General features: G+C 39.4%; 1 protein-coding gene across 1 annotated transcript; it reads left to right on the top strand.

Annotated features, from left to right (window-relative positions):
* The first annotated feature begins 20,085 nt into the window (after positions 1-20,085).
* On the top strand, positions 20,086-21,013 carry LOC147896678 (uncharacterized). Its single transcript, XM_087381929.1, has 2 exons — positions 20,086-20,723; positions 20,872-21,013. Exons 1-2 carry the CDS (start codon positions 20,086-20,088, stop codon positions 21,011-21,013), a joined length of 780 nt encoding a protein of 259 aa, XP_087238055.1.
* Positions 21,014-25,843: the final 4,830 nt, after the last annotated feature.

Raw genomic sequence — 25,843 nt, 5'->3', positions numbered from 1 at the left:
ACGATTGTGAAGTTGATGTCCACCATGTTGATTTTCTCTTCCATAGAAAGCCCCTCTATTGTTGCTAGATTGATGTCCTTGCTCATACTGCTTCTTGCAGCAATCTCTTTCATAATGTTCAAACCTATGACAGTAGTTGTATTGAATGTTTGACATGTTGGTGGATGCATTCCCTCTTCCTTGAAATCTCCCTCTATTGGAATGATTTCCTCTTGGATGTTAATGCTAATGTTGCTACTACTAAAATGTTGTTGTTGATGTTGATGACCACTTCTCTAAGATGCTCTTCTACCTCTGCCTATGGCTCTACATTTGTCTGAGGTTGTGAATGGTTGATCATTAGAATAACCTTTCCTCATTTGAATGGCTTGTATCTTGAGTTCTTTACCAAGTAACACTGACTGTATCTCTTCCATTGTTGGAACTTAACTTAGACAAGGAATACTCTGGACTAGATCCTCATATCTTGCTCCTAGTGCATTCAAGATGACTTGAACCATCTCTATGGATTTCATAGTCTCTCCTGTTGCTGCTACAAGTTGATTGTTATAATCCTTGATCCTGAGTACATAAGCATGACCAGTTTCATTGCTAGGCACTATTCATGTGGTAGGCTGAGGTGTCCCATTGATGTTGTATAGGTGAGGTGGCCAATGATGATGTGGCTATGGTAACATGCCAATTACTACTATGGCCTTGCCTGTATGTCAATTATGACATGGCACACTTACATGTCACTATTGACGACATAGTAGGTTGAGGTGTCCCATTGACGTGGTCAGTGAGGTAGCTGATGACGATGTGGCACTTACAAAAATGACCTTGCCTACATGTCTTTACTGATGTGGACACCTACGTGTCACTACTGATGATGTGGTAGGATTAGGTGGCTCATTAACGTGGTAGGTAAGGTGGCCAATGATGATGTGGTTGTGCTAAGGTGGCACTTATTGATGTGACATTTCCTACATGTCACTACTGATGTGTCACTGATTGTATGATAGATTAGGATGGGGTGCCACATGGCAACTAGATGACTTCACCTAGTTGTGGTGATTAATTTGCCAAATTTAACAGCAGTAAGAATGTCCAAAAGTGGGTTGAGATAAGGTGCCATTTGTCAATGGGAGGTGGTGATGAGAAGATTCCTCGAAATCTTCAAAGATTCCATCAAAATTTTTGGCGATTCATCAAAATCTTTTAGATTCCATTGTTGTTTTTGCCTATTTTGGTGTGGCTTTTGTTTGTCAGTGTTTGTAGTTGTGTGAACGCTTTTGCTTATGGTGCCATTGTACTTCACTAGAGCCATGCCTTCTATGCAACAATGGAGAGTCTTACAAAAAGCAACGTCTTTTTGTGTACACACGACCTTCTTTTCTCCAAAGTAGTGTTTTTAAAAAAATAGTCAAAGCAGCAAAAAGCAAAGAAAAGCAATAAAAAGTAGCAGTTGCTATTTTGTTTTTCTTATCATAGACGTGGCCATTCAACCCTCACAACATGTATAAGCACCTAAGCAAGATTGCAAGATGAAGGGGAGAAGGTCCCAGGATGAGGATTCCTATCAAGAACTATTGGGGCTGAATTGCAAAAGCAAGAAAGAACCACTTCTTAGTGAAAGCTTGTCATTGGACAAAGTGCTTTTAGAGGTGTTATGGGAAATCTCAAGCTAAGTATTTCTTTCACAATTAAAAAGTTCAATTTATCTTTATTTAAAGATATAATCCTTGTGTGTTGTTTCCAAAGTTGGCAAGTTGATAGTCATGTACCTGCTTTTATGATCTTCAATTAAAGAATTGAGTTATAATAACTAGTCATGATAATTGGTTATGTTCTTATGGAGGATTAGATGATCAAGTATCCGATCCTTTATGGTAGAATTCCATGGGTCTGGCAAGTTGATAGTCATGCACCTGCATTTATGATCTTCAATTAGAGAATTGAGTTATGATAACTAGTCATGATAATCAGTTATGTTCTTATGGAGGATGAGATGATCAAGTATCCGATCCTTTATGGCGGAATTATGACTCATTATTAACCCAGAATTTCAGTTTCAAGTTATACTCCAACCCCGATTGAAATATCATGACCCACATGTTTGTTACATTATTGTCAGATGCACAATAAATGGGGATACTTTTGAATTTGCTTCAGCTCATGCCCCACATACATTGGCTATCTGTGCTGAAATGTTGCATCATTGGGTTGACTATCCTTGGAGGAGCGAGGATGCTTTTATTTGTGGTGACTAACAAATTTCCTACCACTACTGATGACAGTAGCACTCATTGTTCTCATATGTTGTGGACAGAACAAGAAGAGCCTGGCCTCATATGATTGATACTTTCCATGCTTGTGACTTGAAGTGATATCTTATGGCTGATATTGATGGGTACACATTTTATTATATAATAAATAGTATTGACCTTGATTAGATAAATTGTACATGCTCCATGTAGGGCAATTTGATGATTTGTGACATGTGAAACATTACATATATCAAATCACTTTTTGGTTTTCATAACTTTGCACTAGGGTCTTCTAGTGCATGATGTGCCTTTGCCCTTTGAAATGGTTAACAATTCCTATTTGTAGCATGATCCCTTTTCAATTATGTTAAGGGAATCATTAGCAGTCATAATTGAGTAACTATGAACTGGGCATGGGATTATTTTTTTCTAGGTATGTAGACTTTGATCAGAGAATTTGGCAAATGCTACCTAGGTTATTTATGTCAAAAAGTGTCTGATGAAAGGATCCAAATCAGAATTTTACTATTGTTGCCCAGCAACATGATTTATCTTGCAAGGAGTAGTTTGAATTTCAAGTTGCCATCCCTTGTTTGATACATAATGATCAACAAAAATCAAGGAAATTATAGCTCGCTCTTGTCAAAAGCTATGCAGGATATTGGCTGCTCCTCGAAGGCTTTTTTCAAAAGCTTACTTACCTCCATTCCTTGCATCGGGTATTGCACCCAGATGGCTCATAGGTGAGTAATAAGCAACAACCAGATGATGTGGTCTAGCATAATTATGATGTTGTGTGTGTTGCACCTCCTTCCTTTTTACTTGTTGAGCTTGATGCCATGATGCTTTTGTTTAGCATGTCCATCCAATTCTCTTTTGGGATGAGACAAATTTGCTGGAGTTGCCATTTATAGATCATGAGTTGGAAGGTGCATTATCTAGATTGTGACGCTCCAAATCCTCGAGTTGGGATGGCCTCACTATGGAGCTTTTTGTTGAATTCTGGGATGAACGGAGCCATGTTTTGTTAATGACGCTTGGCTCTCTAGTTCTTATTGCAACAACATGATCAAATACCCCTGATACATGTAAGGGATATAAAGTCCCACACTTGGCACCCCTGGCCAAAAGCATAGAGCTCTTCTGAATTTTCCAACTCTGAAAGCCAAAAGTGGTGTGAAAACCAGCATCATCTAGCTGACCCACTGAAATAAGACTCTTGGTCAACTTAGGCACATGTCTCACATGTTTCAAAATAAATGCAGACCCATTTGCAAAAGAAAACTTTATGTCACGTGCTCCCACTATGTCACATGCATGGTCATTTCCAAGATGCACACAACCTGTCTTTCCACTGTCATAAGTGGAGAACCATTCCCTATGGGGAGTAACATGGAATGAAGCACCAGAATCCAAAATCCAATCCTGGGAATATGCATCATCTGAAGTGGTAAGAAACTCTGCAGATAAACTAGACATGAAGAGAACGTCATTGTCACTATCATGTGTGACTGCATTGATCTCCTCGATCTTCACTTTTCCTTTGTCCTCCCTTGGACTCTCTTCCTTTTGATTTGCACCCCAATTTGCATTCTTTTTCTTATCCTTTTGCTCTCTTTTCAGCTTGTAGCAATCCTTTTTCATATGGCCCTTCTTGCCACAATGGAAGAGGGAGAGAGAGAGATAGAGAGCCACACAAGTTTTGGTGGGTGCAGAACCACCCTAATCTTCTTTTTCATTCATTTATATATGTGTTTGAGTATTGTACATAACCGGGGTAAAGGCACAGTGACCTTTAACCCCCACACTTCTTGCTATAGAGAGGCTATGATGCACGAGGATCAATGCAAGTGGGAGTATGCTATGCAATCAGAGATGAGTTCACTTATGAAGAATAAGACTTGGGACTTGGTTTCTTTGCCACATGGAAAGAAAGCATTTCCATGTAAATGGGTCTACAAAATGAAGGTCACAGGTGATGATGTGCCTAGGTACAAGGCCGGTTTGGTCGCTAAAGTGTTCAAGCAAGAGAAGGGTGTAGACTTTGATGAGATATTCTCTCCGGTTGTGAAGATGACCACACTTAGATGCATGCTTGAACTAGTTGCATCAGAGGATATGGAGCTTATGCAGATGGATGTCAAGACAGCTTTCTTGCATGGGGATTTGTATGAGGAAATTTACATGGTGCAGCCAAAAGGCTTTGAAGAAAAGGGCAAAGAGCATTTAGTTTGCAAGCTGAAGAAGAGTCTTTATGGTCTTAAGCAAGCGCCTAGAGAAAGGTATCAGAAGTTTGATGCTTTCATTCGGTCCCAGGGTTTTAAAAGGAGTGAAATTGATCACTGCCTCTACACTAAAAGGGCTAAGGATAATAGCATGATAATCTTGGCACTATATGTGGATGATATGCTATTGGCTAGCAACAATACTTATGAGCTAGATGCATTAAAGGCCAAGTTCCATGAGGCTTTTGATATGAAGGATTTGGGACCTGCAGGTCATATTCTTGGTATGCGCATCACACGTGATCGGAGTAGGAAACTCCTTTGGCTTTCACAAAAAGAGTATGTTACAAAAGTATTGCAGCATTTCAATATGGAGGGGGGGAAGGCAGTGAGTACTCCATTGCCTCCATATGTGAAAATGAGTCATACAGATATTACCAAATCAGATGAGGAAAGGGCCATGATGGCCAAGGTTCCTTATGCATCAACAGTTGGGAGTCTTATGTATGCTATGATAGCTACTAGACCAGACATTGCATTTGCAGTGGGAGTTGTTAGCTGGTATATGGCTAATCCAGGAAAGAGGAATTGGGAGGCAGTTAAGTGCATCATGAGGTACATGAAGGGTACCAAGGAGATGTGCATCTACTTTGGTAGAGGAGACATGCGTGTATTTGGGTACACAGATTCAGACTATGCAGGGGATGTGGATAGTAGGAGATCCACTTCTGGTTATGTGTTCACCTTTGTAGGTGGTGCAGTGTCGTGGATGTCACATGAACAAAAGTGCATTGTTTTGTCTACCACAGAGGCTGAGTATGTTGTAGCCACAGAGGGTTGCAAGGAGGCTATATGGCTTGATTGGCTAGTGGGAGATTTGGGGATTCATACAGGTGTACCGACATTGCATAGTCATTCCATGAGTGCTATTCAGATAGCACGGAATCCGATCTTTCATGCAAAGACCAAACACATTGAGGTCAGGTACCATTTCATCAGGGAGGTACTTGAGGACAAGCGCATAGAGCTTGTCAAGTTTCATACAGATGATAACCCTGTAGATATGCTGACGAAGAGTCTACCTAGTCAACGGTTTGAGTATTGTCGTGTATTGATGGGCATTGGATAGTGTGCTCATTGGTTGTTATCCGTTAAAGGCACATTGTCCTTTAAGTGGGAGGTTGTGGGGGTTAAAGGTCACTGTGCCTTTACCTCGGTTATGTACAATACTCACACACATATATAAATGAATGAAAAAGAAGATTAGGGGGTCCTGCACCCACCAAAAACTTGTGTGGCTCTCTGTCTCTCTCTCTCTCCCTCTTCCGTTCTTGCTTCCATTGAGAGAACTCTCATCTTGTTGCCCTGAGCCGATAGGGAAATTCAAGGGAACCACTTACTCTTGTAAGATCTTTTGGTCTTCTCTGTTGGTGGGTCTGCGATATCAGCATCTAAGGGCTCTAAGAAGGACACCTTCTTCTTGGGGTGGCCCCGCATGGTCGGTCTTGGAGAGGGGTTCGAGGTGGTACAACTTCTCTTCTCGAGGTCAAGGACCTCTACATCAAAATCCTCGATGCTTGATTCACCTAGAAGATTCACCCTTGGAATATTAGGACATTCGATGTGATAATGACCCTTCTGGTGGCACTCGTAGCATAAAACATTGGCACGTTCTGTTGGAGGGTGATTGGCTTGATTTCTAATACCCACCTTCTCAAGCCAAAGATCATTGCGGGCCTTGGCTAGGTCATTGACTTCGGGTTCTTTAGTAGGAGGGGCCGGGGGAGTAGGAAGGAGGGGGGCTCATGGGTGAGGCTGGGGAAATCTTCCAGGTGGAGGGTGAGGATATACACCTGGTTGAGGGTAATCATCTAAGGGAGGACCATACATTTCAGGTGGAGGCGGTGGATACATCCCTGATGGGGGGTGGGGGTATGCCCCTGAGTTGGATCCCCCAGGTTGTTATTGCAAGAATTGAGGGGGTTGCGGAGGGACCACCATCTTCTTTGAAGCGGGGTTAGACTGAACTTTATCAAACTTTTGAGCAATCTCTTATGCTAGCATCGTGGTGTCAAGATTCTCCCATTTAAGCTTGAGGCAAGAATTCATCACTTGCTCCTGCTACAAGGTAGCCCACCACATGCGGAGTCATTCCAGCTCAAAATTTGACGTTGTCCTCTTGCGTGGCAATTAAACAGTCCAGGAGCATGGCCGCTCGATCTACATATCGATGTGTTGTCTCACCTTCTGACTGCTTCAGGTTTGCCACCTGTAGGTACACATTCTCCGGCTCCTCTTCTTTGCGGAAATACTCGATCATAGTTGCTGTCAACCTCGGCCAACTTTAGCAAACGTCCTCATACCACACTTGAGCCAAACCCTCTAGAAATGTGGGAAGAACCAACAACCATCTATCTTCAGTAAGAAAGTTGAGAGAAACACAATGGTGCTTGAAGGCCACAAGATACTCATTTGGATTTTCTTCAACGTGACCACAGAACACAGGAATGTCAGCCATGCTTGGAAAATGGAAAAGAGAGAGGCGAAATGAGGCTTATCTATTGGCAAATAATGGAAGGAGGTAACTTGAACTGAAAATCAGGTGAAGATACATTCACAAAGCACACATAGGTAGGGTAGGGTGTGACTGGTGTATTGTGAAATGTTATATAGGAAGAATCTTCAGCATAGAATAGCTCATAGACAATCTTAAAGGGACCAACCCTTATTGGTCGAGGCATGATATTGCATCCATCTTTACAAGCGAGGGTTAGAGACATGGCGTTGCATGAGGTTGTTCATCAAGGTAAACAAGAATGCCATGACAAATGTCAACAGTTGGAGAGCTTGCACATCACCTTAGCCTCTTCCAATTCTTGTAATCGCCATGCCATTTCTTCAAGGGGTGTGCGGTTTGGCATCCTTCTTTTGAGCAATGTCCTTAAGGACCTTTCTGATGATGTTCCAAAGTCGGTAAACTTGTATCAAATATGCACAACACTTAGTTTCATGATGACCACAACCTTTGCATTCCTTACAAATGATCACCCTCATTCATGGCTTGCGGCTTTGTTGGGGTGGTTCTTCCACTCATTTCATGTGTGATTGAAGTACAAGCTTCATGTGCCAAGAAATAAGCAACAACTAAATTTTGAGCTCGAGGGATATGCTGAATTTTTACCTCTTCAAATTGTTTGCAAAGTTCCAATGCTTGTTGATGTCGTGGAATCAAGCCTTCGCTCCACACCTTCCACCTTCCACTAACTTGTTCACACACGAGTTGAGAATCTCCTTGCACCTCAAGTTGCTTGATGTGATGTTCTTGTGCCTTTTGTAGCCGAAAAATGAGTACCGAGTACTCAGCTTGGTTGCAAGTACTTACAGGTGTAGACTTCAATAGACCTCACCCCCCGGTGAAGTCAGCTTCACACCCACACCTTCAGCCTTGGTCGAAGGTTTGTATGCTCCATCAAATTGAAGGATCCAAGATGTCATTACACCAAGACTAAAATCCAGACATCCCAGGTTTCTCGGTAGTCCAAGATAGGTAGAAGGAGAGGGTGGGAAGAATTCAATACTTGAGCAAGACGTTCAGTGCCAAATAAACTTACAATCCTTTGTTGATAGTTTATCTTTCAACCAAAAAGAATTACAACTTGAAGCTCAAAATGTGGCTCAAAGGGTTAATTAGGTATAAAGGGATTCCTTGGTTTAAACATTACCAACCATACCAGAGCCCTAGAAACCTTTGTAGTGAGGTCGAGAAGAAATCATTCAAGATGAACTTATCTAGAGGAATTAATAAGCAGATGCACCAAATCTCCCCCCAAGCTTGTGGATCATCCCACCCTTGGAAGAATGTCACCCTTTTAATTACCTTCGATGCAACAAGTATCTCGATCACCGCACAATGAGTAGAATTGGAATCAAAGCCCTCCCAGTGTATCACTAGTTCTTCACCTTGAACCATCCACGGTGTATCATCCCACCCGTCGTCTCCTCGAGCAATGCATTGTACAATCAGTTTTTAAAGATCGACATGAAGATCAAGAAAGAGATCTCGCCAATTGGTAGCCGTAATGAGCGGAGGACCAAGCACCAAATCCTTGAACTCGTCAAGAAGTGACATAAATATCCACCATCCTCGTGTGGCATGTGTACTTGAAAACGTTTAGAATTTGCAATCTAGTATGAGATATGAATAGAGCACATGAAGTGAAGTACTTTTGCTTTTTACACAGCAAGAGGAAACTCCCCATAGTTAGAGAGTTACAGTTCATGAGATTTCAACATATAAGAAATATCATTACATTTTGATCACTTCCTATTTGCTGGCCCATTGGTAAGTATCCCTTTTGTGAATGGGGAGGTCTTGGGTTCAATTCCCACTCCTTAATAAAAGGAGAAGAAAAAGAGAAAGATAAAGAGAAGAAGAGGATAGAGGGGTGTGCAGGAACCGAGAAGATGTGCCAACCACGATCAGAAGACGCACAGATGCGCAAGAATTGTGAGCAGAAGGCACGCAGATTGGAGGCGTAGAAACAGAGAGGAAACTCCCCATGGTTAGAGAGTTATAGTTCATGAGATTTCAACATATAAGCAATATCATTACATTTTGATCACTTCCTATTTGCTAGCCCATTGGTAAGTCTTCCTTTTGTGAATGGGGAGGTTTTGGGTTCAATTCCCACTCCTTAATAAAAGAGAAAGAGAAAGAGAAAGAGAGAGAGAGAGAGAGAGAGAGAAGGAGAAGGAGAAAGTGTGCAGGAATCCAGAAGATGCGTGGATGCATAGGAACCTAGAAGATGCATGGATGCACAGGAAACGTGAGTAGAAGGCACGCAGATTGGAGAAGGAGAAGGAGAAGAAGATGATAGAGGGGTGTGTAGCAACCCAGAAGATGCACCAGACCCCGCGACCAGAAGACACACGGATGCGTAGGAACCATGAGTAGAAGGCACGCAGATTGGAGAAGGAGAAGGAGAAGAAGAGGATAGAGGGGTGTGTAGCAACCCAGAAGATGCACCAGCCCCACGACCAGAAGATGCACAGATGCACAAGAACCCAGAAGACGCACGGATGCGCAAGAACCGCGAGCAAAAGGCATGCAGACTGGAGGCACAAAAACAGAGAGGTTTTGCAGCCGCAGAGATGGAGAACCTCGAGCAGAAGGCACACAAACTAGAGGTATAGAAACAGAGAGGTTTTGCAGTTGCCACAGAGATGGAGAACCACAAGTAGAAGGCACGCAGACTGGAGGTGCAAAAACAAAGAGGTTTTGCAGCTATAGAGACGGAGAACTATGAGTAGAAGACACACAGATTGGAGGCGCAGAAGTAGAAAACTACACGCAAAAGATTTTGCAGAACCGCATAGAGTCCTACACGCAAAGATTGGAGGCGCAGAAGCAGAAAACTACACGCAAAAGATTTTGCACACCATATTTTATTATACTATTGCCACACATACAAGCACACACACATATTTATGCCTTTTATCTTGGTCAAATTTATCGATAACTATGTGTGTGTGTGTGTGTGTGTGTGATGCAACAAGAGCTGATAAACGTATGCCAAAAGCATGGGAATTTTGTGTGTCCAGTGGGGACAAATGGTTTTTGTAGTTTCGAGAGTTGATGCAACTATGGCAAGCAATTTTGGTTATTCCAGCAAGTATTACAAAGTGTGAAAGAGGCTTTTAGAGGCAAAACACAATCAAGACTATAAATAGAACTAATCAAAGATCATATGATATTGGTTTCAAACCTCCCTTATATCTTGGTCTAGAGTTTTGGATATATGGGAAAATGAGCAAGGAAAGAGCAGAAAAAATAAATATGTGAACAATTTTACTTCTATATTATTTGCTAGTGCTTTTTCTAAACATATCTTCAATGAAAGATTGATTTACTTCGTGTAGATTTTTTATTAAGTAAATTTTATTATCAAATGAAAAATAGAAATTCTATTTTGTTTCTAATGAGAAAATTTGGTGTAAACATTGTATTCAGAATTTTTGGACTTAATTCTAGAACTGGACTAAATACAAGTCCGAATTTTTTGAAGATCATACTCCCATGGTTTTTTCCCCTTATATTTCAAAACAAATATTGCAATGTCTTCTTGTATATAGTAATTTTGATCTAAGACACATGACAAGATCTCTCTTTGAGATTCAAGGTATTGATATTGACCATTAAAATATTAACACAAAACAATTAAGCCAAAACTTTACACAACCACTTGCATAGATTAATTTTGATCCTTAGACACATGAGAATTAAGATATTAAACTAAAATAATTAACCTAAAATATTTCCCATTGAAATATTACAAGAAAATAATCAATTTTTTCTTTTTTCTTTTTTCAAAAAAATATTAAATTAAAATTTCTAAGCTAAAATATTCACCATTGAAATATTAAAATAAAATTACATTGCCACCATTTGGTCACTACGAGAATAAATTATTCAAAAATATATTGAAAAACACCCAAAAGAAAATTTAAACATGGGCATGATATTGGTCTTGGTGTTCATTATTAAAGTGTTAAACAATAAAAAATATTCATAAACATCATTAAAACAAATTGTTAAATAAATATTCATACACATAATTGAGAAAGCAAAAAAACTTCTTTATTTCAAAATAGGATTTACATAGAGGAAAGACACTCTAATTCACATTCTTTCCTTCTTCACACTTCTCAAGCTCCTCTTTCCTTAAACGTTCAACTTCCTCTTTTGATTCTGCAGCATTATAGCCTATATCCAACAAGGCATCATATATTTTATCAAATTTCACTCCTTGAGATTGTGTAGTAGTGACTTGGGTAGCCATCTCGAGAGGTTCACTACCAAGATCTTGACTAACAGGCTGCTCTAGACCAATTTGGGTGCTTTCAAGTATAGGCTCTAGCTACTCTAGACCATTCTGGGAGCTTTGAAGTATGGGATCATCACTTCTTGGTAGTACATCATAGCATGGATGAAGCTACGAGGTGTCAATTGCAATCTCCTCACTACTTGGTAGTACATCTACTTTTCTTGCTACTAGTACATCCTTAAGTAGTCCACTTCCCTCTCCCTTCAAAATAATCTCTTTTTGAGGTCTCATGCTCTGCATTTGGACCTCTATCACTTTCCCTTTCCCTTCCATTGCAACAATTTGTTTTTCTTCCTTCTTGTTGCTGCCTTCTTTTATGACCAATGGAACCTCAATGCTCCTTTGCAATATCTCATCTATTCTCTAGTTCTGGGTTTGAGTTCTCTGATGTAGAGCTATTAGTTTCAGATTCCCTACATGTTGAGCTACCATTCTCAGTAGTAGGGTCTACATTTTCTACCACTTTCGGACTTGAGTCATGCTGCACTTTTTCCTCGATTCCACATCTGAGCTCCCTTCCTCTTTATGATAGAATGTAGGCATGCAATTGGAGTAAATATCAAAGTACTAAATCTGATGGAGGGCATCAATGACAACCACATCAATTCCTTTTTGTAATACAATCTTTGTAGCTAACCCCATTCCATACAATGCCACATTCCAACCTTTCAGCCCGATATGCTTCTACCATCTCTTCTATCAGAGAAGGATGCTTTGGATGTCGATAATCAAGAGAAGGGGAGACTATTTTTAATGTTTCACTCTCTTGGAACAAGAGCTGAAGAGTCTTTTGGGGAACTTCAAATGATGGACCATCACCCTTACGCATAAATGCAACCATCATGGGTTGCAAGATTTGGATGCCAGTGTCACCATGATAACTATGCTCATGCCACAAAACCATACCATGAAACACCTTTCCAATGACACCCCTAAATGCATATTTCAAACTAGCAAGCAATGCATCCCACTGTGCATCTGTTATAAACATGACAAATGTTGCTCTTGGTTGTCTTGCCATAGGGCCTTGTATCACAATTCGTATAAGCTGAACAATCCCCGACACTGACATATCCTGTAGTTCATCAAAGAAAAATGCATTTGGGTTATTCACTGCCCATTGCAGCCATAAATCTTTATGTATTGACTCCCTTGACAATAACATAATTTGAATTACCCTTTGACAAACTAATGTCACAGGAGAACGTAAAAAACTCATTAAGGACTTGAAGCTACATCTTGTTTTTCATGGCATTTGACTTTATATGTGCATACATCAACTCCATGCAAATAGGCATCTTACCTTGAAGCTTCTTTGTTGGTGCTGCATCTTTATCCCATTATTTTATCCATTGTGAAGCCTAGTTCTTGTCAACCAATTTTCCTAGCGCACATGCTTTTTGCTTATCCACCTGATACTTTTGATCCACCAACTCTTCATCTGAATGAAGCAAAAACTTTAATGCTCCATATGTAGCTTTAGCCTTTACTTCTTGGTTAACTATTTCTTCAAGGATTCCTTGCTTTCTCTTCTTACCAAAAAAGCATTCTCCACTTAGTAACTTTTGGCAAACCACCTTTACTATTTTGTCAGGACTATATCTCAATGGCCTCCACCAAATAATTGGCATAACCTTTATTACTTTCTGCTTCTTGTTTACCTTGTGCTCAGGTGACTCAAAGGATATCGTACCAGATTCGAATGCAATGCATACATCCACAATACATTGAAAGATTGTTTCAGGATGAAATGCAATGCACATATAATCCATGTATTTATTAATGGCTCTTGTAACTTCTACAAGACTTGGCTGAACATCATTTACAATAGCTGTCAAGCACCTATAAAATCACACTTGCTTTCCTATAAGTACTCCGCAGTGGGTCTCTTACCCTTTGAGAGTAGTGGCTTCCCGCACCCAATCCATAACTCTATTGCTTTAAGAAGAACCTCTAAAAGAGTTGACTTCTTCTTTTTTTGAAAAGGTTCATTATTGAGCCTGAGGGATTCCAATATATACTTCGAGTCATCTTCGAACAAACAAATATAAGCGATGGCTCTTGCAAACTTTTGCATGTACTCCTCGGATGGTAAGTTTCCTCTTCTGGTGTCCTCAAATGCAATTCTACATGCCTCACATTCATCATCCTTGTATCTGCTCTCATTAAGTGCCGCTTCACAAACAATGTCAATCTGTCTGAATTCTTGAAATTTTGTAAAGAAGTCTGTATACATACGAAAAGACACATCATACAACACTGAATTGTCACTTGTAAGCTTCTTGAATGATATTGGACGTAGCATGATATTACTGGAAGTTGGTGTTTTGGCCTATCTTGCATCCTCATATAACTTTATTGCAAACTTTTCATCCAGCTTTCTTTGATTAGTAAACAAAGTAGCTCGATTGATGTGTGTTGTCTGCATTGAATACTGTGAGAATCCCCATATATACCCTTCATCACTATCGGAGTGTAGATCAGCATTTATAAAAGTATCTACAAGTAGTGATTCTATAAACTTGGCTTCTTCAGCTTCTTCATCCTCGCTATCACTGTCATCATCATCCAACCTCTCACCACATTGTAATTGGGTTACTTTTGGGTCAACTCCTTTAGGTCAAGGCCTTTTTTCTCCTCTTCAAGGGACACTCGTAGCAAGGAAAAGGTTGTACAAAATCCTGAGAAGATCCAAGTGTACCACCATGTTGACCATCCTGAATATCTAGTAATGCATCCCATATGTCCTTAAGAGAACTCAAGGCATTACCTATATGTGGATACTTTGCGAAGTTTGGCACTTCTCGTAAGAAGTACTTCTTAGAGTTTGTCCTCAACTTTAGTACACGCTGGCCCTTCATGTTGTCATCACATATGGCTATCATGAAGTCCCCATGTGGAAATACATCCAATTTCAAGATAACTCCGGCACTTCCAATTGCTTGGCTAGAAAATTTGGGACTTGTCATTTTCACTGAAGTGATAACAAGGTGGTGCCGCTCTTTGGCTTCTCCATCATAAACCAAGCATGATCTATGAATTTCTCATGAATAGGCACAGCCATTCCTAATTCTTGAAGTTGTAAAACATACTACATAAGATACCCTCCTTAACCAAATAATGAAATCAATAAAAGACCATTCCTAGAAACTCAAATTTAGATTTATAAATTAAGATAAAACTACGAAGATGTAATCACCTTTACTCCTATGGGGGTTCTCTAAAATATTTGTAACACCAAGCACGCCAAGCATGGTAAGCTTTCTTTCATGGATTGTCTCCAACAAGATGGGATTGTAATTTGCCTAAAACATTTGAACCACCACGGGCATTGCCTAGTGCAATTACCCCTACCCCGTGGTGGTGGAAACTCAAAAGTATCAGGAAAGTCTTTATTCCACGGGTTGGGATTCTTTGATAAAAAGTGAATCAACAAGGCACTCTCTATCCCAAGAGATGGGATGAGTTTCATGAAGCATAGTAGGAAATAGGATGAGTTTCTGTGATGGATTGTGTCCCCATCAACAGGTCAAGAAAATTGGATTGGAGTTTATCTAAAACATTTGAACCACCACAGGCATTGCCTAGTGCAATGACCCATACCCCGTGGTGGTGGGAACCCGAAAGTACCTAGAAAGTCTTTATCCCAAGGGTTGGGATTCCTTATTGATAAAAAAGTATCAACAAGGCACTCTCTATCCCAAGAGTTGGGATGAGTTTCATGAAGCATGGTAAGAATTTGGATGAGTTTCTGTAATGGATTGTGTCCATCAACAAGGCAAGAAGATTGGATTGGAGTTTATCTAAAACATTTGAACCACCACGAGCATTGCCTAGTGCAATGACCCCTATCCCATGGTGGTGGGAACCTGGAAGTATCGGGAAAGTCTTTATCCCAAGGGTTGGGATTCTTTGTTGATAAAAGAGTATCAACAAGGCACTATCTATCCCCAAGAGTTGGGATGAGTTTCATGAAGCGTGGTAAGGATCTAGACGAGTTTCTGTAATGGATGGTGTCCATAAACAAGACAAGAAGATTGGATTGTAGTTTTTCTAAAACATTTGAACCACCACGGACATTGCCTAATGCAATAACCCTTATCCCGTGGTGGTGGGAACCCAGAAGTACCGGGAAATCTTTATCCCAAGGATTAGGATTCCTTATTGATAAAAGAGTATCAACAACAAGGCACTCTCTATCCCAAGAGTTGGGATGAGTTTCATGAAGCATGGTAAGAATCTGGATGAGTTTCTATGATGGATGGTGTCCATCAACAAGAGAACAAAATTGGATTGTAATTTGCCAGATGTTTTTAGATATATTTTCATCCTAATGTAGATACTAATACTGACCTAATGCTAGCTAATCCTAATATATTATAATATTCAAATTAGAGATACTTATAATTTTATCTATCCTAACTAATCTAATATTAATCGAGCTAGTTAAATCAAATTAATCAACCTTATATCAGTTCATTATATATTTAATTGACCTATATATCTTACATAAATTTAATTCAATATATACCATATATTCTAATTTACCTCACAATAATTAATTAATTAATTTAAAAAGATTAATTAATTTAAAGTGATTAACTAATCTTAATTTAAATATATTAAAAATACTAATTAATTAATATATAAATTGATTAACTTAAATTAATTTAAATAGATTAACTTAGATTAATTTAAATCAATTAACTTAAATTAAATAGATGAACTTAATATAAATTGATTAACTTAAATTTAAAAAAAAACTTAACTAATTTAAATCGATTAACTTAAATTAAAAAGATTAGCTTAAATAAATTTAAAATGATTTAAATTAATTTAAATAGATTAACTCAAATTAAATATATTAATTTAATTAATTTAAATAGATTAGCTTAAATTAATTTAAATCTATTAACTTTAATTAAATAAACTAATTTAATTTATTTAAATAGATTAAATTTATTTAAGATAATTAATTTATTCTATTTAATTAATTAATTTAAATAAATTACCTTAAATTATTTTAAATTAATTGGTTAATTAATTTTATTTATTAATCTTAATTAATTTATTAGTTATTTTAAATCAATTACCTTAAATTAACTAATTTAAATAGATTACGTAATCCTAATTTAATATTTAAATAGATAAAATTTTTAAACTATATTTAATTTAAATAGATTAAATAAATTAGTTTAAATAAATTGCCTTATATTAATTTGTTAATTAATTAAAGTTATAATTGGTTAATTAATTAATTATTTAATTTAAATCATTAACTTAAATTAATTTCAATTAACTAATTTTAGTAGATTAACTAATCTCAATTTAATATGTAATTAAATTGGTGTTTTGGATTGGAATGGGGAGGGGTGAAGGGAAGAGAGAGGGGATCAAGAAGAGAGAGGGAGTGGGGAGGGGAAGAGAAGAGAGGGAGAGCGGAGAGGGGAAGGAGAAAAGAGAGGGAAATGCGAGCGGAAGGGAAGAGACGGAGATGAGAGAGGAAGAGGGGAGAGGAGGGAGAGGGAAGAGAGGGAGAAGAGGGGACGACGAGAGGGGAGAAGAGAGAGAGAGAGGGGAGGGGAGAGAGAGAGGGGAGAGGAAGGGGAAAGCGAAGGGAGGGAGAGCGAAGCGAAAATGTGAGAGGGGAGGGAGACGGGAGGGGAATGGCGATATATAAAGCATGAAACCCTAAAAATTTTGAATTCAAATGGGAAGAGGAGAAAGGAGCGGGAAGTTTGAATTCTAGGAGAGAGAAGGGAGACAATGGCGAGGAGAGAGAGTGAGACATTCGAATTCTAAGGAGGGAGAGGGAGCGGGAGAGGGAGAGAGGAAAAAGAAAGGAAAATTCAAAACTTTAGGGTTTTGTGGCTTATATATGGCCTCTCACATTCCCCTCCCTTGGCTTTCCCCTTCCTCTCCCCTCTTCTTCCCTCCTTCTTCCTATCCCTCTCCCTTCCCATCCCCTCTCCTTCCTGTCTTCCCTCTTCTTTCTCTCCCCTCTCCCTCTCTCTTCTCGCTCTCTTCCCTTTTGCTCCCCTCTCCCTCTCCCTCTCCCTATCTCTTCTCCCTCCCCTCTCTCTCTTCTTCCCCTCTCCCTCTCTTTTCTCCCTCCCCTTTCCCTCTTCTTCCTCTCCCCTCCCCCTCTCCTCTCTTCCCCTCCCCACTGCCTCTCTCTTCTCCCTCCCCTCTCTCTTTTCTTCACCCCTCCCCCTTCGAATCCAAATCACCAATTGGGTGACTGTGGCCACCAAGCCCCTGTGCAAAAAAAAAAGAAAGAAAAAAAAAGAAAAAAGCGTAGGGGTTGCGCAAGGGCTTGGCGGCCGCGGTCCCCAGAGCATGTATTTGTTAGCCCTCTCCCCTCTCCTTCCTTTCCTCACCCCTCCTCTCGCCTTCCAAGAGCATGCATTAGGCGTAGGCTTGGCGGCCGCGGCTGCCAAAGCATGCATTAGGGAGTCCCCCTCCCCACTCCTTCCCCTACTCACCTATCCCCTCCCCTTCCCCCTTCCCCCTCCCCTTTCCCCTCCCCTCCCCTTATCCCTTGCATTCCCTCCCTTCCCCTCCCCATCCCCATTCCTCTCCCCTTCCTCCCTTCCCTCCTTTCCCCTTTCCCCATTCCTCACCCTGCCCTTCCCTTCCCCCCCTCCCCCCCCCCCCCTCTCCCTCTCTCTGTCTCTGTCTCTCTCTCTCTCTCTCTTTCCCCCTCCTCTTCCCTGCCCCTTCTCCTTCCCTTCCCGTCCTTTCTCCCTCCCCTCCCCTTTCCTCTTTCTTTTCCTCTCTTTCTTACCTCCCTCCCTTTCTCTCTTTCCCCCTCCCTTCCCTCCGTCAACAGTCGTTGCAGCGTGAATCCCGCACCGACACGGATCAACTAAAAGCCTTGCAGGCATGCCTATGCCACGTGGACAAGTACATTCCACTAGTCCCACCATATGTATCAATGGCCTTGCATCGATGAACCAAGGACATGTATGTTCCATGCATGCATGTGTAGTGTCATGTGTGATGCCATATCTACGAGATTTTAGAGTTTTTAAACTCTCAAAAGGTGTTTATTGAGACTGTTATGATATCTTGAAGATTTTAGAGGACTCTTATAGTATAATAGTGTCATACATGGGCCATACATACATACATACATTAGAGGACTCTTATAGCAAATTAATGTCATGCATGGGCCATACATATATACATACATTAATTCATTAATGCATTTAAATTATTTTTTAAATTTTAATTATAATAAATTAGGTAAATAATTAAGAAAAATTAAATCTTTTGATGTAACTATTAATAAGAGTTTACAAGTGTTTTTTATGTATTAAAATGTGTCACATTAAATTTTATAATTTTGATTTAATTTCTTTCAGAAAACTCTTAAAAATTGCTTGTTTTTATGTTTTCATCTTTTTTTTGAAGAGTGGTTTTTTCTTAAATTTTATCTAAAATCTAGTCCAAAAGTATCTATAAAAATGAATTTGTACATAGACAAGTCCAAAATTAATGAAATAAATGTTTACATTAAATTATCTTTGTTTCCAATGCAGGATTTCACTCTTGAAGAGGGTTTAGATGTAGTCTCGGGGGGGTCACTCATCATATGTAACCCTATTACGTGAGTTCAACACAAGGATATTTTTTATTTCTAAAATTTACAAAATTAAATATACATAAGGGACTATTCAAAATAGTTTTGGAAAAAATTTACAGATTTGTACAGAAAAGGGGTACATTTTATTAAAGAAAAAAATACAAATAAGGGATTTAAATAAATAGGCCTTGAACGCACGTGACATAGAGGATTTATACATAGTGACCCCCCCGAGGATGTGGTATTGTATAGAAAAAATGAAGTGGTTGCCTTTAGGCAAATACAGAGTCTTGATCCCATAAGTTTGTGTCACTTTCAATGTTGTGATGAGAAAAGGTGTGTGATAATAATCACTAAGGTGATTCACCCCGAAGTGGATTTGAAGTACCCGCAAGGAGATTTTGAAACACTTGGTGACTTACTAGAATGTCAAATTATTGACATACAAGCACAACGAATGCTTTGGGATTGGGATGAGTTCATCCCAAAGTCTCTTCTTCATAATGATGATATTACATTTCAAACCTTTCATGAGGGAGGAAAGGTTGATATTTTGTCTTGGTCATGAGAAGTACTAGGAGTTGGCACATTTATGGACTATGCTCACAATATACTTTACATGATCAAGATTATTAAGTTGACAAGTGAAGGAATTATTCAAAGTGTAATGGATGGTGAATCATAGTTACAGGTGCAAAATACTATCACTTGGGGGGTAGCATTCGTGAAATCCCATGTGTTTAAAAAGGTATCTTTCAATGTGATGGATGACACAAGTCTAATGTACTACCAAAATAATAGAAGACGGCATTTAAAGGGCACCCAAATTGAAAGTAATGTGCTAATAGAAAGCAATGATGCTGGTCATGAAGTGATTATTGTCTTTCATATTTCGAACTAGGAAATGGGCAGCGTTGCTTTCGTATCCCGGGCTAGGCTACGAATGACTATCAATCAATAATTGAACAGAATGACTGAGAATGACTATCAATCAATAATTGAACAAAATGACTATTAAGAATGACTACTATTCTTCTCTACCGGCGAGGAGACAACTACGCATACCCGGTCAACTCGCCTAGGCTAAGGCTTCAGTCATCGCTAACGCATTTAAGTCAGGAGTCGTTGAAACCGTTGTAATGACTTTTTCACCTGTCCTTGCCCGGTCTTTGGAACTAAGCCTACGTATTCAAATCTCTACAAAAAGCCTCGATTGCAGACCTTCGGTCCAAGTTTTCATCTCGTCCTTTCCAAACCAACTCCGTTTCCAGCTTCTTGTTGCGTCCTTGTTTCCTTTGCCGTCACTTCTGCTCATTCAAATCTGTCGCTGCCTTTCACTGTCCCAAATGCGGAGGAGTATCCATTTTGTCACAGCAGCGATCCTGTTGCTTGCCTCCCTAATAGCAACTGCAACCGGACGCTCTCTGCTCGAGTCCAGGAGCCCTCTCGACGGCCTCACCATTCCAGATTCGATAGCTGTACCTTCGGGTAACACCCTATACGTGGCTTTTAATGGCGTTGGACATCAAAATTACGCTTTCAACGGTACTCAGTGGGTGCTTCAAAACGCCACAGCAAAATTGTATACCATCCCACAGAATAAGCTGTTTGGAAAGCACTTTTTCTTGCCGCAACCGGACGAAAACGGTGGTCGACCATCTTGGATGTCCAACCATCCGAGAAGCCTGGTAACGGCCAAAGCTAAAGCCGCCGTGACAGTCGATCAGGATAGCATACAGTGGAATCTGCTGGAGGAAACCAGCGAAAGTGGTAGCAAGTAAGTTACAAGACGGCTCTTCATATTTATAAAGCCTTGAGTTGTTCCCTCGAAGGACTTAATACGCACGATCAAGGTTTATTTCTTCGTGAACTGAGCATGAACATTTCCGAGGAACTCAATGTTTCGGCATGCATTTTGTTTTCAGGAAATTACTCGGAGACGTCACGTTTGTGCAGCGGCTCAAGACGAAACGTGGTCTGCCACCGTCCAGTACGACGGAAGCTCAAAAAGATGATACCTATTCGTCTGCGTATTCTGCAATCTACGCCTTTTATCTGAAAAAGTGAGGCGTAGGATTTCTTGCCCAAAAAAAAAACTTACATTAAAGTGCTTAGTTTGTTGTAATTTCGAGATTTAAAACAATACAGGAGAAGTACAATTTTCTACATTCTTATGTGTGGGATATATATATTCTTATGTGCGGAATGTTCTACATTCTTATGTGTGGGATGTATATCTTCTATGCAACCTATGATTGCTGAGGGTACTCAAATATGCTTTATCTTGTTAATGAGATTTTTTTAGAGTCTCCTAAAGTGCCACTCTCTCTTACTGTATCCTCTCTCCCTCTCATTACAATGTCCATTTTGTAGAACCATGTGTTAGGACGTGATGGCCAAATTTTTTGAGATTTTCGGAATATATTGCTTATGCTCTCTCATTCCATAGTGCTCGACTAAATTTGAAAACTTTGTGTCTAAACTAATCTACATGTTCCAAATATGAGACTAAATTATTACAGCATTTCCTCCTTGAATGAGAATTAAACCATTGTGAATACTATCTTAACATAGTCCATATTGCATAGGATATAACATGGTATTTAGAAATCAAGATTTCATCCTACATGTATGCAAGCAAGCACTCATTCAAAAGTATATTACTTGAGTTTCTCACAATTGAAGGAGACAACCAATTGAGCCCATTTGATATGATTCAAGTAGTGTAAAAAGTGTTGGACTAAAATTACATGTGCATATTTATGTGCACGCTTTGTAACTTTTTGTAATTTTGTTTGCAACTAGAAAGATCTAGACAAAGTCCACACTTATGGATCTATTGTGTGGTGGTCTTAAAAATTAATCTTTCATGATATTCAATATAGCTTGATTTACCCTAAAATGAAGTCATAGAAGATATTCAATTGATACATGTACAATGCTGTAAAGATTATTCGTCATTTTGCATTGATGTCTTCCCATGTGCTTCCTTACAATAGCACCCATAGAACATGCTAAAGAATTTTGGATTTAATACATGACTCGTGTTTATTTTTCCCATACTCCTCTTACCTATCATATTTTTCTTTTATCTTGTAATTTTGAGCATATGCTTTAGCTTTATCCTTTGATAAATGATTCACGTATATTTGATTCTAAGAATGGAGTACAAATTAAAGTAGAGGCACACATACCTTTGGTTGGACTAGTATAAAATTATTTCTTATTTTAAAAATATTTAGACCACACTAGAAATGCAATGTTAAGCAACTTAGCCGATTGTAATGGGATGATCTATTTTATTTCGTGAGTTGTATTTGATTTTATTGTGTAAAGAAAATAAATAAAAATTCAATCCTTGGCTCCAAGCATCATTATGACATAAACTCTTCTTTGGGCCCATAAAATTAAAAATTCATGTTTTTGTACCTATTTCTATATGTATGTTAGGCAAAAGGGAATAGCCCACTATATACACTTAATGAAATAGAGTATAGGTAAGGTGTATGCCATATATACAAGTGCTTTAAAAAATAGCATGGGAACCCTTTACACAATGTAGGGTAATTTATAAGAACTGGCATTGAGAGTTACAAGATGATATCAATAGGTAGAAGCTAATTGTTAAAAAATTACCTGATCATAGCATCGTCAATGTAGCAAGAGTTCCCAATGGTAGTCATATTGACAAATTCATACATGTGCACCACATCCACCCACAAAATTAGTCCCCACTAATACACATGACAATGTAAGATGGTGGCATCATGGATCTAACCCCTTGTGCAAGATCTCAATATGCATATGCTGAACAAAGGCATGCATCTTGAAACAAAACTGAAGAAGATTCTTGCATAAAAAGATAAGCTTGCATGCATATAACTACAATGTTTTGTCTTGTATGTATGCATTGAAGACCAAAACTTATGATTGAAAGAATACTGGAAGTAGAAGGGCTCTCATTGATGCTATTTGAGTTCCTACTAGCCCGACCCTTGCATCTACAATATCTCCTCCCACTCACCTCCCTCATTTATGCTTCCCTTATTTTGCCTCTCCACCCCCTTTCTATTGGTTTGCTACCCCACTTGTGTAGCTGCTCTATCCCTCACATCTCCCAATCCATTGTTTCACCATTCTCTCTAAGATAGCCACTTCTGATTCCTCCTTTCGAGAGTGTCTAATTTTTACCCCAATTCAAGATGTCATATCCTCCAATGTCCGAACATCCCTTGACTTCAACTTGCCATAGATAACACTAAATATTTGGCCAATTTCTTCATGTGTATGGTTGACAAGAAGGAAACCAACTTCCACTTCTTCAAATATTTTCAAACCAACCAGGATAGAGCATAAACCAAATATATATCTATTCTTTTTTTCTCTTCAGCAGTTATCAGCATTTATATGGAAGGTGCGAGGTAAGCATCCATGTGCATCCCTGACCTTCCATATTGCTTTCATGATGGATGTTTCCACTTGGTTACTATCACGATCATGTAAGAAATCAATCCATACATCGCAAAAGAGTCAAAATCCATGCACGAATACTCCACACGTGTATTTTTAGTCCATGTTTTGTGGTGGGGTACATCTATACTTTGGTAACATCGTTGTATTCTGCATGGGGTGCCAACTCAATATGTAATATGTTACTGCCCTCGTCCAAAATCCAGGGTATGGGGAGATAGGGTCCATAAATTATATGCATGGATTTCCTTTAAAAATTTTAAATATGCAAGAAAAAAATATGAAAATTTCATGTCCGCAAGGTAAGACACCTAGAGAGGATGGGCTTCCTGTAGAGTTCTATCAAGTCCTCTAGGAAACAGTAGGTCCTTATCTATTGATGTTATGGCAAGAGTCTAAAGAGAATGGGTTTTTAGACCCTAGAATATACACAGGCATGATAAAACTCATACCTAAGGGTGGCCCAGAAGAGAAACTCAATAACTGGAGATCATTGACCATGCTGAACTACAGCTACAAGATCTTTGCAAAGGCCTTAGCCATTAGGCTAAAAACTAAGATGCAATGTTGGATACTGGAGGATCAAAAGGGTTTCATTCAAGGAAGGCATATTCTAGACGCTATCCTCCCTCTGTGGGAAGGGCTTGAGCTAGATGAGGAAACATGGGAGGACATTTGCTTTCTTAAAATTAACTTTGACAAAGCTTTTGATAGAATGGAATGGGGTTTCATTTTGTCCTCCCTCAAGGACATGGAAGCTGGCCCTGGCTTTAGCTCTTATGTAGAACTACTTCTGTGGAGTCAAGCTAGAAGTAAAATCGAGGTACATGGAAGAACATCTCAACCCTTTATACTCAAAAGATCAATCAGACAAGGATGCCCACTAGCTCCCGCTACTCTTTGCTATAGCTGTAGCTGCACTAGGATGGCTGGTAAATGATGAGTTGGATAAAGGAAACTTAAAGGGAATACAGGTGGAAGGGGACAGATAGATTATGTGCCAAAAATTTGCAGATGACACAAATTTAACGCCACATAACAATGAAGAGCCAGTAAGGGCTACTTTGGAGTGTCTAAATACGTTTTGTCTGGCCTCTGGTTAACCATGAGAAAACATGGATTTATGACACCAGGATTCCTCCTCCTCTTTTTCTCTCTAACAAAGGCTATAAATAGATCAGAAAAGAAGAGGTCTTCAGACTCCTGGGAATCCCTATGGGCTTCAGTTGTTCAATGAAGGGCAGGTGGGACTAGGTCCTACCGGGTCAAAAGCAAGGTGAATAGATGGCAAGGTCTACAGCCAACACTAGCAAGATGTAAATTTGTCCTTAACCACGACATCTATCCTTCCATCATTTACTTCATTTCTTGTTGGTACCCAACAAAGAAATTCCTTAGACAACTCAATCGTTTATTTAGATCTTTTTTGTGGGGAGGAGATTCATTCAACCACAAGGTTCCCAAAGTCAAATGGCAAACCTGCATAATGCCAAATGTAGCTGGAGGACTTGGTATTGTAGATGTGGAGAAATCTATTGCCAGGCTCATGGCTCAATGATCCTTAAGGTTGTGCAGAATCTAGAAAAGATTTGGGCATTCTTAATGCTCAAAAATGTCAGTAAGGTAAAGGCGGGCAGATGCAAACATTGGAAGCACTTCCCTTTAGGGTCAGCCCTTTATGGCAATGAAGTTTGTGTAGTCAAAGGATCATACTTATGGAAAGGGATGTGGACAGCTTGGGAAGCCTTGAGACCCTTTTTAATTTGGAAAGGTTTCTCTAGGAGAAAGGGTACCTTTTCTTCCAGAGACTCAACCTGGTTCTCAGCTATTTGGACAAATGCTCCCCTATGAGATGGGGAGATTAAAAATGCTTTGCACCTCAACAAAAAAGGTATTCAATTTTGGGGGGATGTGTGGGACAGAGAGCAAAGGAGTTGGATAGACAATGATCATACTCTAAGGATCAAATTTAAACTCAATAGGTTTGACTTGCTACTGCTCTTTGAGAGACAGGAGCTCTGGAATAGAGAAGCCATGTCGTGGATGGGGGGAAGCTCTCCTTCTTTTACTAGAGAATTTAGATGGGCAGGTCATACATAGCTTTTTCCTGTCCCCATTTTTGTGGAAGGACAAGAGGAGCTGATAGAACAATTAAATCAGAAGTGGCACATAAAAGACATTGAAAGGACTTGGGTCAAGAGGTTTGAGAAAGTTTGGGACAGAAACCTTCCAGAGAAACAGGCCTACCTTTTATGGCTCATCCTTCACAAAGGGGTTTGGACTGCTAAACGGGCACTAAAAATTGGGCAGGGAGATGGTTTATGCCAAAGATGCTAAGTACTCAGGAAGACATTCCTCACTTGTTCCTAAACTGCAGATGTTTAAGAGATGTTTGGAGATTTTTCACAGGCTTTGAGCATTTTTTTC

This window comes from Dipteris shenzhenensis, chromosome 11, assembly GCF_047967505.1.
Source record: "Dipteris shenzhenensis isolate YYH24624 ecotype China chromosome 11, Dip_SZ_1.0, whole genome shotgun sequence".
NCBI lineage: Eukaryota > Viridiplantae > Streptophyta > Polypodiopsida > Gleicheniales > Dipteridaceae > Dipteris > Dipteris shenzhenensis.
Note: the sequence above shows the minus strand (reverse complement) of the source record. Positions and strands in the feature narration are given on the sequence as shown.

Bases quoted from the DNA above. Each gene is read 5' to 3' on its own strand.
- LOC147896678 (XM_087381929.1), top strand. From the start codon at position 20,086: ATGACTTTTTCACCTGTCCTTGCCCGGTCTTTGGAACTAAGCCTACGT. The intron at 20,724-20,871 runs GTAAGTTACAAG...TTTTGTTTTCAG, and splicing joins ACCAGCGAAAGTGGTAGCAA to GAAATTACTCGGAGACGTCA.